The 16,551-nt window shown below is 35.0% G+C and overlaps 1 protein-coding gene across 4 annotated transcripts in view; it reads left to right on the top strand.

Annotated features, from left to right (window-relative positions):
• LOC124777478 (zinc finger protein 346-like) overlaps positions 1-4,743 on the top strand; it is a 146,685-nt gene extending 141,942 nt beyond the window's left edge. For 2 of the 4 annotated variants that reach the window (XM_047252913.1, XM_047252912.1), the window contains one exon: positions 3,362-4,743. In XM_047252913.1, coding sequence (XP_047108869.1) covers positions 3,362-3,556 — 195 coding nt within the window. In that variant the 3' untranslated portion in view covers positions 3,557-4,743. The remainder of the gene's footprint in view (positions 1-3,361) is intronic. The other 2 variants (XM_047252911.1, XM_047252909.1) reach the window with 2 other exon arrangements.
• Positions 4,744-16,551: the final 11,808 nt, after the last annotated feature.

Here is a 16,551-nt window from a genome sequence, read left to right as displayed (position 1 = left end):
GTAGTGTAAAATGCGGGAAAATGTAAAATGTGGGAAATGACATTTTAAGCTATAAAGTTATATATAGGATACCTCATTGCATTTTTGCACTTTATGTATGTGCACGTAATAGGCATCAAAATACTCTTGTTGGGACTTGTTTATTATCTACTAATGGTTTTATTATCTAATAAAAACCACTGATATAATGGAAACTGATAATTGGGAAGCAGAAATGTTTGACTCAATTTCACAGTAATTTCAGTGTTTTTGGAACACCTGCAGTTGTTATTCATCATTTAAATAATAATGAAACCAGTTGCAGCCATCACATACCCCTCTTGACGATCACATTTTCTGGCCATCCTCACAGACTGCTGGTGCTCCTCAGGTTCTACCTGGAACATGGCCACAGAGGCATTAGAACCTCCACCCATATCATCATCATCACCAGCAGTAGAAACTGACAGCTGAACCAGGTAAGGACTGGCAACACATGAAGGTTGAGTCACTTCCTCCATCACCGCAGTCACTGATGGTCTCAATGCCTCAGCAGCAACCACAGACTCAAGTGGACCAGGCATACAAGACACCATGGGAATAAAACGTGGAAACTGAGATGCCATTAGAGGCACTGGGAGCACTACCCCACAATGCTCCCCCTTGTCGCGGCAAATGAAGCACAGATTTGGTCATTTCTGTCCCAGTGCACCTGTTAAAGGTGGCAGAGATTTGGTATCATTGCTGACTTTAACATCAGTATCCAGATGCATGCACCAGCATTGTCTGTTCAGAGTTGTATGGTTTCACACCCATGCCAGTGGCAGCATGGACACTGTGTGAGTTGGCAACTGGCAGTGTAGGTAACGAGTAAAGTGAGTGCGCATTCCTCGGTCAGTTGCGTTTATGCATCTGAAGCTTTCCAATCGCCATTGTTACTACTCACACACAGTGACATCCTTGTCTTGGTGATTCCTCTCATTTTGCTATTCATGCTTTGGTTGTACACTGTTGACGATTGTAGGCCTTACGTTTGAATTCCTGTTGGTTTTGTTCTTTTGGATTGGTGTTTGGCTTGCCGTCATCCACTTGATTCTTTGGCCATTTGCCATTTTCTCTGAAACCATCTAGTTCCACTACCCACTAGTGTAGTGTGTCATTAAAAGGACAATATAGAAATGTAACAGAGTCGTTGCCTTCATCTACTTCATAAACAACCACAATTCCATAGATAGATAGACAGACAGACAGACAGTATACCTACACTAGAAGAAGCAGGTATCAACAAAACCACGAGTTAATCAATTGATACTTTGTTCTAAGATATCAGATACACCAGGATTGCTTGTAAATCTTTTTATTGATTACCAGTTGCAACAAATCTGTGCTGTCATCATCCAATCTTGTAACAGATCTCTCAAAACCGGTAATCAGTGAAAAGGTTTACAAGTGATCTTGACATACCTGATGTTTCAGGATAATATAACATTTCATATCATTCCCAACAGCTGATCCAACATGTATAACAGTTAGTTGAACAGACATGTCTTTAAAAAAAAAATCCTGCAACAAGTTTCCGAAGCCTTTCGAATTAACATTGGAGTTTGGCAGAACAGTAGCCTCTCACTGATGCTCTTAGAGAATGAGATAAAGAACTATGAGAGAGAAACATCAAAGGGATCCAACTGCGCCAAGGAAGAAGAAAATTCAAGTTGAAGTGTCTCACTTTAGACAGAAATGTACTAATGGCAGAAACACTTACAAAATAGCAGCTAAAACTGAATTATAAATATCATATGAGAAATGGAATACATTGAAAATAAGCACAACAGAGAAAAATATATACAAACACACCAAGGAAAATAAAAAGAATTGATAAGTTAGGTATTTGGACGAATGGAGAGAATCAGATGGATTAAATAACATGATAAGCAAGGAAAGATTAAAGAAAATAAAATTATCAAACAATCTCACCCAAAAATGATATAATGAAAGATCAGTATTGTTCTAGGCAAAAGTTACACACTACCAGCAGTAACTGAATGGGAAGCAAATCTGAGTGCCTTTCTGTGAATAAAGGAGATTAACAAGAAGAACTGGAAAAAATAAAGGAAAATACAAAGAAAAAAATTAGGACCACAAAACAACAAAGATTTCAACTAGACAAAGAGGATAAATATGAATATTTGTACAGCAATATGGAAACATGCACAGACACAATAAGGAGGAGTAAAGTTTTATGATCATATTCACAGAAAGACTGACAATAGGCTAACAAAAAAAAAAAAAAAATAAAATTCCATTTCGAAAATTTAAAAACCTCCATTGGATGGCTGGAAGAGTTAAGGAGAGATTTGAGAGGACTTGACATCACAGAAGACACCTTAAAAGACAGAAAATTTTAGGCTACTGATCAATACTGTAAAATTTCTTACCCTGCAACAAAAATGTCACACTAGGAAAGTGATGTCTAATTAATAGAGGCAGGCCATCAGCCCACAAATGAATTAGCTCTGGGAAGATAAGAGGAAAAAGTCTATATCATTTTTCTCCCAAGGACTTCTAAGGATGACTTACGTCTTTCAGTCTCATCAGATATTAATCTACCTCAAGGTGCACCAAAATTTGGTCACCTGTAATGGTGTCCATAAAGCAGCTCCTTGAAGAAACATGGACTGACTTTTTTAATTAACAATTATTCAGTGGTAAGATTTTATGTGAGATGTGCACCACCCACATTGTTGGAGGTGTAGATCACTACACCGTATAGCTGATGGTTCTAAGCCACATCTGAAGGTTGCCCTTTTTACATCATGATGTTGGAATAGATTTTCATCACAAAGGTTTGGCTTATAAACAAAGTGATGGCATACATTTTCTGACCACCAGACTGTGGACTGATGTTCTGGATTAAACTACAGTGTTTTTGACAGTATCACACTGACACTGTTGATGGTGAACCATCTGTCAGATGGGCACATTATATTTATTGTGAATCAAAAAAGAGAAGGATACATTCCAGGACCCAGTGTCACCCTCCCTCTTTCTCATTCCACACCCTTCCATATCCACAAGAAACTTTGTACAACCAGTTTTTGGGCAATACAAACACACATTAAACATCCTATTGAAAGACCCAAGAAAACTGTCAAAATACCATCATCATTACAATCGTGTCTAGAGAGCTGTGCTGATTTGCACCTATAGGTATTATGATTTGGGATGACAATCAGTCTTCTAAGATTGTATATCATAACAATAATGCTCATTGTTGCAGGTACTAATTACATTCTTTCTACCTTTATATGCTCACTTCTAAATACATTTGTTGTAAAGTTAAAGTCTCTCTTTCCTCAATTTATATGACACTTTTTTTCCACAGCACCTAAGCTCTAGGAAGCACAAGGATAGACTAGTGAATGGCAAAGGTAAGCCAAGATCAGCTCCATACTGGAAACGAGGACGGCCGAATTTCAATCCATCAGGGAAACCAAAAGTTAACAGAATGCAATTACCCTTGCAGTATTCACAGCCACTTAATAGTAACATTGTGAGTGGAACATCCACAATGATCTGAAGAGCCACAGGGCTGTTTTAACATGTTTTATCCTAATCTTGTTCAATAAATGTCAGTATAGTGTCTTTAAGAAAGATGTGTGACTGGTATCATTTGGATTGTACAGGTAGTCATTTTCATATTTGAAGAGTAATTATTCCGAAGATGTATATTTTAAGGTAATAGTTTTTATTTTTCATAATGATACGTAAATTGTATTTAATCTGAATTGACTGATTTTTAACTTTTGTTTCTGTGAAAAAATATATTCAGAGTGTTTGGAATTTTAATGTTGAAATAAGCAAGCAGCTTTTTGTACAAATCACAAGAGAGTAGTATAAGCATAAATCAGTTTTCTGTTCTGAGTTTTCCTTTGATGTATCTTTATTTTTTCCCTTAGTTATTTCTACACTGTCTGTTTCGATTATTTGTTCCCCAGGTCTTCTATTTGAAGTCATACTTCTGCTCAACATAAATGTATATTGACCCTCAAACAACACTATCTCTCTCTTCATGTAAAGCTTACATTTTTCCGTATTGATTCAAGTTTTTAGTGTGCAGGTAGGAGTCATCCGTTCTGGAACAAGAATGTTTTTATTGTGCTGACAAGTATGACAACATTTTTCACTGAAAATAACACATTTTATGCCACTGTTAATTTCTGAAGTATATGTAAGCCGCTCATCATTTTTTAAAAGAACCAATAATTCATTCTGAATGTTTTTATTGCTAGAAGCAATGAATGTGTTTCATCCCTGAGGTACACTCCTGTACTAAGAAATAATTGTTTATATTTTGAATACTCAGTGAATTTTTGTTACTCATGTTCAAGACAAGCTGTATGTGCGTTTGTTCCTTTAGACTTAGATATTCATGTTCATGAACACAAATAAGCTGTCATTTGCCCATGTACATTTGTCTGTCTCTGTGTTAACGCTGTTGTTATTGTTATCATCACTCCCTTGTACGCTTGCAAGAGATGCTTTTTTCTAACTTGTGAAGTGCCTGTGTTGTCACACAAGCTTTTTGAAAGTGATTTCATTACTTGTATAATTATTATAAAAGTATCGCTTCCCTTTGTTATTCATTTTGTTGTTTCCCCTTGTTTGTCATGTAAATGCTTCAAACTTTGTATCAAAAACAATCATTTCTGTTGGAACTCTCAATAAATGTTAATGAATTTGAGTTTTGTTGTGAACATGATTGATGTTACTTGATTAGTTAGTGTACTGAGGATAACCTATTTTTAATGGTTAAAATCTCACAAATTCGTCAATATGTGATACTGTTAGTGTTTTCTGATTTGAATTAATCTAACTAATTTCCTCTGAAGCTACTCTTGTGTGTTCAATTGGAAATATTGTAAAGTTTAAAATTTATGTATCTGAAAAAACATGAGATGAATTTTTTTTGTACAAACCAATATGCATTTGTACAATACATTTCTGCTTATATTAATATATTTACAAAATGGTGAAACATTACGAGAACTAAAAACTACTGTTATAACAAATTTAGTTTAAAACAATACATTGTTGATGTATCAGTATCACATTATTTAACTTTTATGGTGTTGAGAAGAGAATGGAAACAAAGAAAAGCATGTCAACTTTGATAACTAATAACACTATAATAAACCAATCTAACTGCTCATGAAACTGTTATTTAACTTGTATTAAGTGTGTGTGAGGAAGATAACCTGATGAACTCCCTGGGACATCTACACTTGAGAAGCTCTGCAGATAGCAATTATTATTTGTGTTTTTAGGCCACCTAAATTTGTTAGTTGGTTAAAGCTCCTATATTATAGTGAAACTGAAGTTTGATTTCTCAGTTCTTGTACGTGTGTTGGTTTTACTTCTATCTTATTGTTTCTGGTGGAGTATATTCAAGTTCCAAGCAATAATGTGATACACAATTTAAAAAAAAAATTGTTTTGATATCTATTAAAACTAATTTTTCCTCGTGTGTTATTCGTGATGTCGTGCACCAGCCAAAAAATGTAATGAACTTTGCCATCTTAATGGACAGAGAAACTGGAATTCCTTTTGTTGATAGCAGTAAATACGTATTTCAGTTACTGTAACTTTTTTATGTTTATTACTTTGTTTCTTGTGCTCTGAACTATTTTGTTCTGGTAAGGATGGTAGCAGCAGTCATTCAGGGGTACAAGTTATGAAGCTAAATTTGCTTAATAAAGGAAATTTATCAATGTTGAATAAATAAATTTAAAAACTGAATAACACTAGTAGTTAGGTATTTGTAGACCATGAAGTTTGTTACGGTAAGCTTCATAAAGTGTTTAGCATAGTGTGGAAAAGTCAGGAGAAACTAATTGGAACTACACAGTATTAGTTATTTTTAATACACAGTTGTACTGGCGTGAAAATGTTTTTAGAGAGTTTTCTGGAAAATATTAAATTTTAGACGTTAAACTGTACACAGTTCACACATAGCAACAAATAACTTGTGTGCGGATAATGCCAGTTTCCTTTAGCACCATTAAATGTTGAATAATTGAAGAAGAGGGAGTATTGTACGAGATGACATTCTGTTATTTGATGGGTAAACTAATATTTGCAGACATTTCAATCAATTTCCAACTTGCATTTGTTCAGATTTGTAGGGCATAATGACTAGAAGATAATTAATTACCATTTAATCTTCAAATATTGTGGCTTGTTTAAGATTTGGTTTATTATAGTTTTCCTTAAATGTGAATGGTCTTCATTGATAATTAGGAATACAGTGTTCATTCTAATCGTATGTGTCACTGACCATATGAAAATTTGCAAGGTAACACAAGATAAGTCAGCTAATATATTTGTAATATCATATAAGATTTGGAAATCACCTTAAACCCTTTTTAACAAATTTATTATATAAGTGATAAATACAAGAAACTGTTCAAAACCTAATAACTTATATAGGAAAAATTCATTTGTATATTTGCAACTTTTTCATCTGTTCTGCTCTGAATGTATAGACTAGTGTAAGTTCTAAGGTTGACTTTTCTTGCAACAGTGTGTTGTTATCTTGAACAAAGCATTCTGGTTGACACATTTCTTGGTTATCTCTTTATTGCTGTTTTCAGACTTTTGGATTGTTAGAAGCATTAGCAAAAAATGAGAAGAGTTGTTGAATGTTACTGAAGATCTGTGATTAATTATGATCACAAATAATAATTCAAAATATTTTTTTCATGTGTAACAAAGTTCTCAGATAAATGGTAGTGATATTACACCTTTAGTTGAAAAGTAAGAAAAAAAAAACTGTTCAAATTGTTTGCTGTATTAACTTTTCCTGTTTCATTAAAAAAATTTATACGTTGAAGAGCACTGAAGCAGTGAAAAAGGCATGATAGTTTGTGTGCAGTGCTGTTTACAGCCAGTACAGTGTCTGTGGAGTAATTAGAAAAATGAACAACAAGCTGGACACTTGGAGTAATAGTTGTAATCTGGAATAGTGATACGTTTATTTCTGCAGTGTATTTGTACTTTTCATTGTAAGAACAAAACTGGAGAGTTTAAATGTTGTAAGGAAATGTCTTTTTCATTGTGTGTATTTTTTTTTTAAACGAGCAACAATTTCAAACTGTCTAGCTGATGCAGTGATTAAATTTAAGGAACTTATTTTGCAGATTATTTATATCTGGGGTCATCATTCAGTTTTAAATTCAAACACATTGTCTGGGCTATGTTAAAGATACAAAGAAAGTAAATGACAGATCTGAATAATAACAGTGCTTCCTTTCTTGGTATTGTGATTAAATGTCCTATGCATTTCTCCCTGAACTATATTGTTGCATTACAGACAGATCGGTTATAGGTTTCTAAATATTTTTTCTGCCATTTTTGTAATGTGACCTAACTGATAGTGTAATGTAAATCCTTTTATAACTCTGCTTACATCAGCTTTTAGATAAGTATTTTCACTCTTATTGAACTTTCAGTGTATTTCATAGTCTTCATTTCAGAACATTTTTTTCTGTTTTGATTAACAGCACCAAAGAAAAATAGGATGTGAAAATAGTCCACAGTTGTCATCACAGTGAAGTAACTGCTACAGTATTAATTTATGGTTCTTTTACATGACAATAAATATTTTCAGGGCATTTCATAGCATCATAATTTGTGTGTGAGATGCTAGTGACTCTTTGTATTGTCAACAAACACTCTTAGTGACATACATTATACATAAACTGGAAAACTTTTAAGAACAAAATCTTTGTGGTACAACACTAGATATTCTATGAGTACATGACTTAGCTTGTGCTGATGATTGTGTTAGTTGTTACAGCTGTAATAGGCAGTGCATTTGTAGCAATTGCTGGTGTAGTGGGAGTGGTTATGAGGTGTTGCTTTGAGAGCTGTGGTTGAGTAAAACATAATAAATTATCTTCATTATACCTGACTAACAGAATGCAACATAATTAAACATGTAAGCATTTGTGGCTGTTATGTTGTTCTTCTTACGACATTTAACATTGTTGTGGAAATTTAACAGAAATTCTCTCTTTTTTCCATTAATTATGATTCAGCAATGACAGGTGTGTTAAAGTAGTTACATGTTGTTGTCCCTTACTTATGTACAACTGTTAGCCACGTCTCTTCCTGTAGAAGTCAATTACTTTATTTATTTTCCTAGTCTTCTGTGCAAATTGCTAATATAATGATCCTGTTTTATTCTTATATCTTCTTCTGTATTAATAAGAATCCCTTTCCTCATCTGCAAAAATAAACTAATTTTTCTTTGAGGGGAAAGGAACACCTGAAGAATGCCAGGTAACTCGGCTCATAGAGGACATCATGATGGGGAAAAAGCCAACGTCTTTTTACACATCATTTTAACACAGTTTTGTATCATAATTACTGTAAAATTTAAACAACTGTACATAATATTTAAATGTACATAATTTTAAATGATTGTAATATTACTTTTTAATTATAAGATAAACCAGACATTGTATATCAGTATTTTTTCAAGAAGCACAGCATCTCTATTAATCGTGTATGTGTTTAATAAGCACAATTCAAAGTGTTTGCTGACACTAGTTGTGCAGTCAATAAAAACCCTCGAGATTGAAAGGTATTAACTAATGTTTTATGTATGTTGTGTCTTTGAAAATTATCTTTATTCTGAGGAATTATTGAATGTACAAAATATATTTCCATGATGAAATTAATCTGGCTGTCTAATGCTGCTCATTACTGATACTGTACTGTTAGTAATGTAAAGAACATATCAAGTATTTATAATTTGTATGAACTCTCTTCCCTAGTCTATTGTCCCTTTGTACTGTGTCATCTTCATTTCATCACAATCTTCTGAAATTGTAATTTCAATTCCCATTCAGCCTAAAAACTGAGAAAAAGCAGCTTATGGAGACACCATGTGTTACTGAATCTGATGATTGGTTGTGCACTGAGGCTTCATGGTCGTCAGATATAGCTTTACAATAATTGTGAGAAAATTTTCAGAAAATTAAAGATCTAAAATTGTGTATTTTGTTGTGAACTCCTAAGTAGTGAAAATAAAACAATATCTAAATTTGGGATGTCATGTCTTTCATTTTATATGATGAAACAGAATTTTGTCTCATTCTGTTAATCTACCAAGTTAGTTCTCACAGAGGGTAGCATTCCGTACATGAGTTCAAAAAAAGGGGGTTTCAAGTTCTCATCTGACCAGCCTTCTTTGGGTTTTCAGTGGTTTCCAAATCATTTCAAGAAACTGCCAGAATAAGGATATTAAAACCTAATCTATCTTCCTTTCTGCCATTTGTCAAAACCTGTCTCAAAGATAGATAGTTGAGATAATGTAAGTAGCATTCCTAAGCAGTGCATGCTGTTTGGTTGGTCCTAAACAAATTTACTGTGTTGAGCTATGGCAAACCCAGAGCCCCGGAGGTGTGTATTTGTTAGTGCTGCCAGTCTTGTATTACTGTAAGTTCCAGGTGCATTACAGTGATACGCTTCCAGGCTGATTGGAAACCTGTATTAGAAGAATAACGACTTGTGCCATAATATATCCAGCACTCAGTTGAACTGCTACAAACCACCCAGCAGCAGTTTCTCTTGTGACACATACCTGTTCTTGTCTGATTTTAAGTCAGCAGCATTCCATCTGACTACTCGCCTGCCATGGAAGTGCTTTCAAGCAGCATCCAGCACGAGGCCATCTGATGTCCACATGAGAAGTTAAAAAGCAGTTTTGAAGAATAATAACTAAGTTTTGAAGAAGAGTAAGTACTTTTTTCCCAACAAAACAAACTAGAAGCAAGGAAATGATATGAAATGAGGAAAAATAAGGCCCAAAAAGTGGATGGAAAAATGGACTATCATGATGTTATTGGTTAGGAAAGGAACTCAGATAATATTGTATGGAATGACAGCATATGTAAAAATGGTGATAAAGATAGAACTGTTACAGCTTTGAAATATGGAAAGGTCTAGATCATACAATTCTTTATTAAGCATTACATGTTTCAAAATTTCATCGGACAGAAGCTGTGAGATAAAGGAATTAATGATAGCAAATATTTACGTACTAACATAAATATGCATGTTAGTGATTCATATACAGATTTTTCAGTTAATATTATATTTACATTTAAATCAAACTTTAGTAAAAGCTCATGAAATTGAGCACATAGACTGAATTATACTCCATCTATGTCCTCACTTTTGTGAGTGTTTTACAAAAGTTCGATTTAAATGTAAGTATAATACTAATTGAAAATTCTGTATATGAATGACTAATATGTGTATATTTATTATAGCTAGTTCCTTTGTATGCTTTGTCACAGCTTCTGTTTGATGATGAAATTTTGAAACTTACCAACACTTAATAAAGAATTGTGTGATTAAGATCTTTGCACATTCCAAAGTTGTGCCAAATCTGAATGGTCGCATGCCTCTACCACTGATGTATTTCTCCATCAAGTAATGGAAAGATAGGAATGGAACAATTGAAAGTCTATGCTGGAATATCAATGTTATGAAAAGGATAGATTGCTACTCACTGTCAAGTTAGATAACACATTTAGTAGCAATCAATCCTTTTGTAATATTAGAGATAGGATTGAGGTAGAGGAGAAGATCTCGAGGAGCTGTGGAGGAAATGTTTTAATCATATTCTGAGAGTGTTAACTGGAAATGGAAAAAGATCTATGTGAATACACATGGAAAGGCTCTGGACAACATGAAAGGAGGAAATAACTGTAAATGGAAGAACATCTAATGTGAATAGGCGTGGAGAATGCACTGAAGGACATGAAAGGCACTGGCTTTGAACAAACTAAATGTGAAAATCACTGGACAAGCAGAAGTAGTGAAAACAGCAGAAGGCTGAAAGACAGGAATAATGGTACCTGTCTCCAAGAAGGGAAGCTGACAGGATTTTTAAAAACTATAGGGATGTTACCCATACATGGCACAGTGCTAAACTTTTCGAGAATATACTGGAGACAACGAATTCCAAGAATGGTACCAAAGCAGTTGAAAGAAGGAACACCATGACTTATGGCCAGTTAAGATCTACAGTAGATCTCATATTTACAGTGAGACAGCTACAGGAACACCACTGGGAGTAAGAAAGACACCCATGGGTGGTCTTCCTGAGTTAGATAATGTATACAACTGTACACGGAAGAAAGGTTTGGAGGTAGTAAGGAGGAGAGGAATAGAGAAGCAGACTATATTGAGGATAGAATAATTGTACTGGGAAAGTGTAAGTTGTGTGTGAGCAAGAAAGGAGAAAACAAAATGGCTGGAGCAGTGAAATGGTCTTAAAACAAAAATGTGCACTATCTCCATAATTCTTCATATGATAACGAGTGGTATAATGACGTGTAATAAGAAAGGTAAGAGACAGGATGACAGTGATACTGTTTATTGATTGTTGTGCTGAAACAGTAGATAACACAGAAGCAATTAGATGTGAGGGTAGAAATTGTGCACGATAACAGATATAAAAGTTTATGCAGATAGGAATGAGCTGGTCGTCCCAACGAGAAAAAGGGGCACATCATAAGAAAGTTGACTGGATGGGTAGAAGCTGAAAATGGTGGAAATTTTGAAGTACCTGGGGAGTGTGACAGAAAAAGGGGGAAAAATGACAAGGGATAAGTGAATGTGAAAGGCAAATTGATAGCATTAGGAGAAGTGTAAGAAGAATTAATGGATAACTTCAGCAGAAAATACTGGGAGTTTTATAACTTCATTTGAGCGAAGAAATGCTACAGTTTTGTCACTAAGTAAGATCTTAGTTCTCTGTGAAATACACTCATCAACTGACACTGTAATTCAGCCTTCAGTGGATCCATTGGAAAAGCCCAAAATTTTCTAGAATTGCTAGTTGGAATGGATGCAGGGACGAAATCACAAGACATTGTCCTGACAAAACAGTGTTGGTTAATTGCTAACTATTCATTAACAAATCTCTATGTGATTATTATACGTTTCATGGGTGTAGCCAGTGGGAAGTTTTTGGGATTAAATGCCCCCCCCCCCCCAGAATATTGACAAGGCTAAAATAAAAAGCGAACAGTAAAAATGACCACATAGTACGCAAAGTGAATATGGCAGTGATGACCCAACGTAGGTGACAATGTTGCGTCCAGTGTGTGGTCTGAGCCTCAAAGGAATGTGGTTTGTCTGTAGTGGAAAAGTCCAGGTAGCATGGTCTCATGTGAGAGCTACATTAATTGTCCCACTTGCTGAGGCCAGGTGCAGCGAGAAGACATTTGTTCACACGGCAGCAGGCTAGAACTATCATCATCATGCTTCCTGGAAACTACATAAATTGTTATTGTTATCGTAGTAAGTATTTTTCTTAATGTTTCTTACAAATAATGTTAAGCAAGGGAGAGGAATGCCCAGTGTGCGCAACATGGTAATCTGTTTTTTATTTTATTTTTCTACATTTATATGATACATGCAATATCTGAGGATTGGCCAGTTTGATGCAAATCAGTATAAGAGGTAAGTTGTAGCACACCAAATGGGTTTTCAAATAGTCTAAGAAATTGATGAAAACCTAGGGGCTGGTAAGGAGATATTGTCATTTATCATTTTAATAAAAATCGCATGCATTAAGATAGTAGGAGACACTAAAATTTACAAATAATATGAACTAAAGGACAAAAAGTTTGCTTATATGGATATTAGTTACTTTTATTATTGTGTCATTATGGACTTCCACACTATTGAATTCAAACTTGATGAAAAAATTGTCTTTGACAGATTTATACTGCTTTTTGTGTACTGGTTACTTCAAACTGCCTCATATCATCATAATTCAAAAGCTGATAGCACATCTACAAGATCTCTTGATCCAAATTTTTATACCACTTTCTCGAGCCCTAGATGTGTAGCAGAAAAGGAGGATCTCGATCCTGCAGCTGAAATAACAGAATGTGGAAGGCAGCTGATTGTCATCTTTAACTCTGAATGGTCTTCTTTCTTTTTTATTTTTGGACAAATGAACATTCTGATAAGTAATTTCAGTGACTCTGGATGTCGCTTTCAATTCTAGCCAAGAATGTGTCTGACAGGAGATATGTCTCTTATTTCATAAACTTGTCATCTAATGTCCTCCAGATTACGGCAGTAGTTTCAACAATTGAGATGCATTCCTCTTGTTGGTGTTTGCTACTGGTCTCATACCATATATTAGATAAGCTGGAATAGACTGTGTTTTGAAAGCATATTATGCTTTTTTAGCTGATTTATTTTTCCAGTGAATAACAGATCTTCGTAGAACTTTTACAACAGCTGTTTTTGTAATTAATTTTCATTTGCTTCCCAGTGCTCTCAATTATTTTCACCCAGGCAGATACCTAATCGTCTTTTGATTGTCCAACGCTTCTGCAAATTGCACCATAATATTTGAAAAACCTTTCTGCACATATCATGGTACCAGTATCTACCTTCATTAACTAAAGCCTGCAATATCACTTGAGTGGAAGGATCCAGACGGAACTGAGCAAATAATACCACAGCAAGAAAAAATTACAGTACCAGAAATCAACCACAATGTTGTCAAGAGGACAGTAACGAACAATGGAGTAGGAAGATCAGTTTGCAGGAACAGGATATTCAAAAGTCCAGAAACACATTGTGCTCCTAGAAGATCCTCAAGACCAATAAAACCCAGAGTTCAAAGTGACATGTTTTTGTGGGAAAGTAAAGCAACTAACAAATTCCCAGGACTGGGTAAAAACAACTGGCCAAGCCAGCTAGTTAAAACAACAGAAGCTGTTGCATCAACTGCAGACTCTTCAGCATCACTTACTCAATCAAATGTGGTGGAGTATACAACTCCAGTTACCGCAACACCAGGCAGCTCGGCACCTCCTCGGACTGTACGGAGCAAGAAGGCACCTCAACAGCTACCTTGACAACTAGACAGACAGAAGCCAGGTTGGGTAGTAGATCAAGAAATGCAAGATCGCCAAAGAACAGGAGCACTTTTAGTGCCTGGATCCAGAACTTATGTAAGTGAACCAACTCAGTGCATTTTAAAGGAAGATAATCAGAGTGACCAGTTAAAAATACCACTAAGGCTCATGCACCTAAACATACAGTACCTTAGAAATAAGCTTAATATATTACAGGTTTTTTTAAGTGAACAGTCACCTCATATAGTAGTGTTAACTGAGCATGGATTAAAATCTGATGAAATTATTTACTGTAAACTAGAGGGCTACTCTTTAGCAAATAGTTATTGTAGACAGCAACATAAGGGTGGTTGTGTGGCAGTTTACATTAGTGAGAATCTCGAGTACAAGAAAATAAACTATCTAGACCAGTACAACAAAGAAGGCTTGATTGAAGTGACAGGCATTGAATTCCACACCAAAGAGTGTAGAGAGGTTATGAGAAAACATAAAGTTATTGGGATTTACCATCCACCAAAGGCTGATGTAGTTAGCTTCATAGACATATTTAGTAGAGTAGTGGGACGTTGTGGCTATACTTGGTGATCTGAATATTGAGGCAAAATCTTCCAGTTTGTGTAATATGAGGTTAATAGATACTCTTAACTCATATAATCTCGTAAATAGTGATACCAGGGTAACAAAGTCCACATCTAGCAGAATTGATTACGTTATACTATGTAAACATATTAAAGACAGTGTTAGGTGCTGGAATATGGATTTTCACTACTCTGACCACAAATGCCAGCTTGTAGAGTATGTAAACACAAGCATCCCAAAAATGACAAAAGTTATCGAAAATAAAAGAATCCTAAAAGAGGGTAACATCCTTGCCTTAAGAAATAAATTAGCTATAGAGGACTGGGATGTGGTTTACCAGACTGAAGGATCTGAAAACAAATGGGCCAAATTCTATGATACTATGCTAAGACACTTTGACAGATGCTGCCCTGTTAAGAAAATACAAAGAGTGTTCACCATAACCAAAGTGCAAAAACCAACAGACTGATACTTCCAGCAAATATGATAAAACTCAGGCAAAACATCCAGGACCTGGATGTGTTACACAAGTCAACAAACCTGCAGGTTTTTAAAGCCAAATACAACGAAGCCAAGAAAATCTTTAAGAAAGAGCTTTCAAATCTAAGAAAACAGATATACGGCAGTGAAATAGCTCAATCAGACAATATAGCCAAGACCTCATGGAGAATTGTAAATCAATTTTGCAAAGCTGCACCGAAGCCAGAAACTGAAATTTTAATTATAAGACATGAAGGAAACACAATTAAAGATCCTAATAAAGTCTGCAATGTTTTCAATAAATACTTTATATCTGCAGCTGTTAGTCCAATTAATAACACAGTTGTGAGTAGTGAGGTAAAGCTCTGCCCCTTTGAAGAGCCGCCTTTTGAATTCAAACAAGTAAGTGAAAAAGAAATAGGCAGGATAATAAATAACCTAAAGAATAAGTTCTCATCTTGATGGGATGGTTTAAGTAGTATCGTGATTAAAAAATGTAATAAGGAATTAGTTAAAATAATCACCCACCTGGTAAACTGCAGTATCAGAGAACATACATTTCCAAATGTATTGAAATGGAGCACAGTTAAACCAGTGCATAAAAAAGGATCCAAGGAAGAGGTTTCAAATTTCAGGCCCATATCATTAATAACTGTCTTCAGCAAAGTATTTGAAGTTGTGCTGCTGACACAACTTAGTGACTATTTCTTGAAAAATAAGTTCCTAACAGAGAGACAACACGGATTCCGAAAAGATCATAGTACTATCACAGCAATTACGGAATTTCTTCACAAAACGTATGGTGCCCTTGATCAAGGAATGCAAACAGCTGGCATATTTCTAGACCTTACTAAAGCCTTTGACTCGGTAAACCATGAGTTACTTTTAAGTAAACTTGAGTCATACAATGTAAATGCTGCATCCATGCTATTGCTGGCTACATATTTATTTAACCGCATGCAGTGTACAATGCTGACTTACAAAATCAATAATCAGATCATTAATTTCCAGTCCAAATATGAGACAGTCACACAAGGTGTACCCCAGGGCTCAATTTTGGGCCCTTTCCTTTTCCTAGTGTACATAAATGATATAGAGCAACCTTTCAACTCCCAATTGGTAACCTATGCAGACGATACCTCACTGTTATTTCTTGGTAAACGAAATGATGAGTTAACGTTGGTAGCCACTGAGGGACTACAGCAAATAACTGCTTATTTCCAAGATCAAGGTTTGAAAGTTAATATCAGTAAATCTCAGTTATTGCCATTTAAACTTACAAACTCACACCAAACCTCTATCAGTAACATAGGTGGAATTGAAGTAGTGGACACAGAAGGCTGCAGATTTCTAGGTATTCCCTAGATGAAAATCTAAGATGGGTAAACCATATCAAATTTGTATGCAATAAAATCAGCAGTTCATTACATCTAATCAGCCAGTTATCAAAACTAGTTCCACATCAGACATTAAAAACAATTTATTATGGAACCATTTTTCCACAGATTAATTACGGGATAGAGATATGGGGTTGTGCTGCCGACATACATATGAA

Source organism: Schistocerca piceifrons, chromosome 2 (assembly GCF_021461385.2).
Source record: "Schistocerca piceifrons isolate TAMUIC-IGC-003096 chromosome 2, iqSchPice1.1, whole genome shotgun sequence".
In the NCBI taxonomy this organism is placed as follows: Eukaryota; Metazoa; Arthropoda; class Insecta; order Orthoptera; family Acrididae; genus Schistocerca; species Schistocerca piceifrons.
This window is presented reverse-complemented; position numbering and strand designations above follow the sequence as displayed.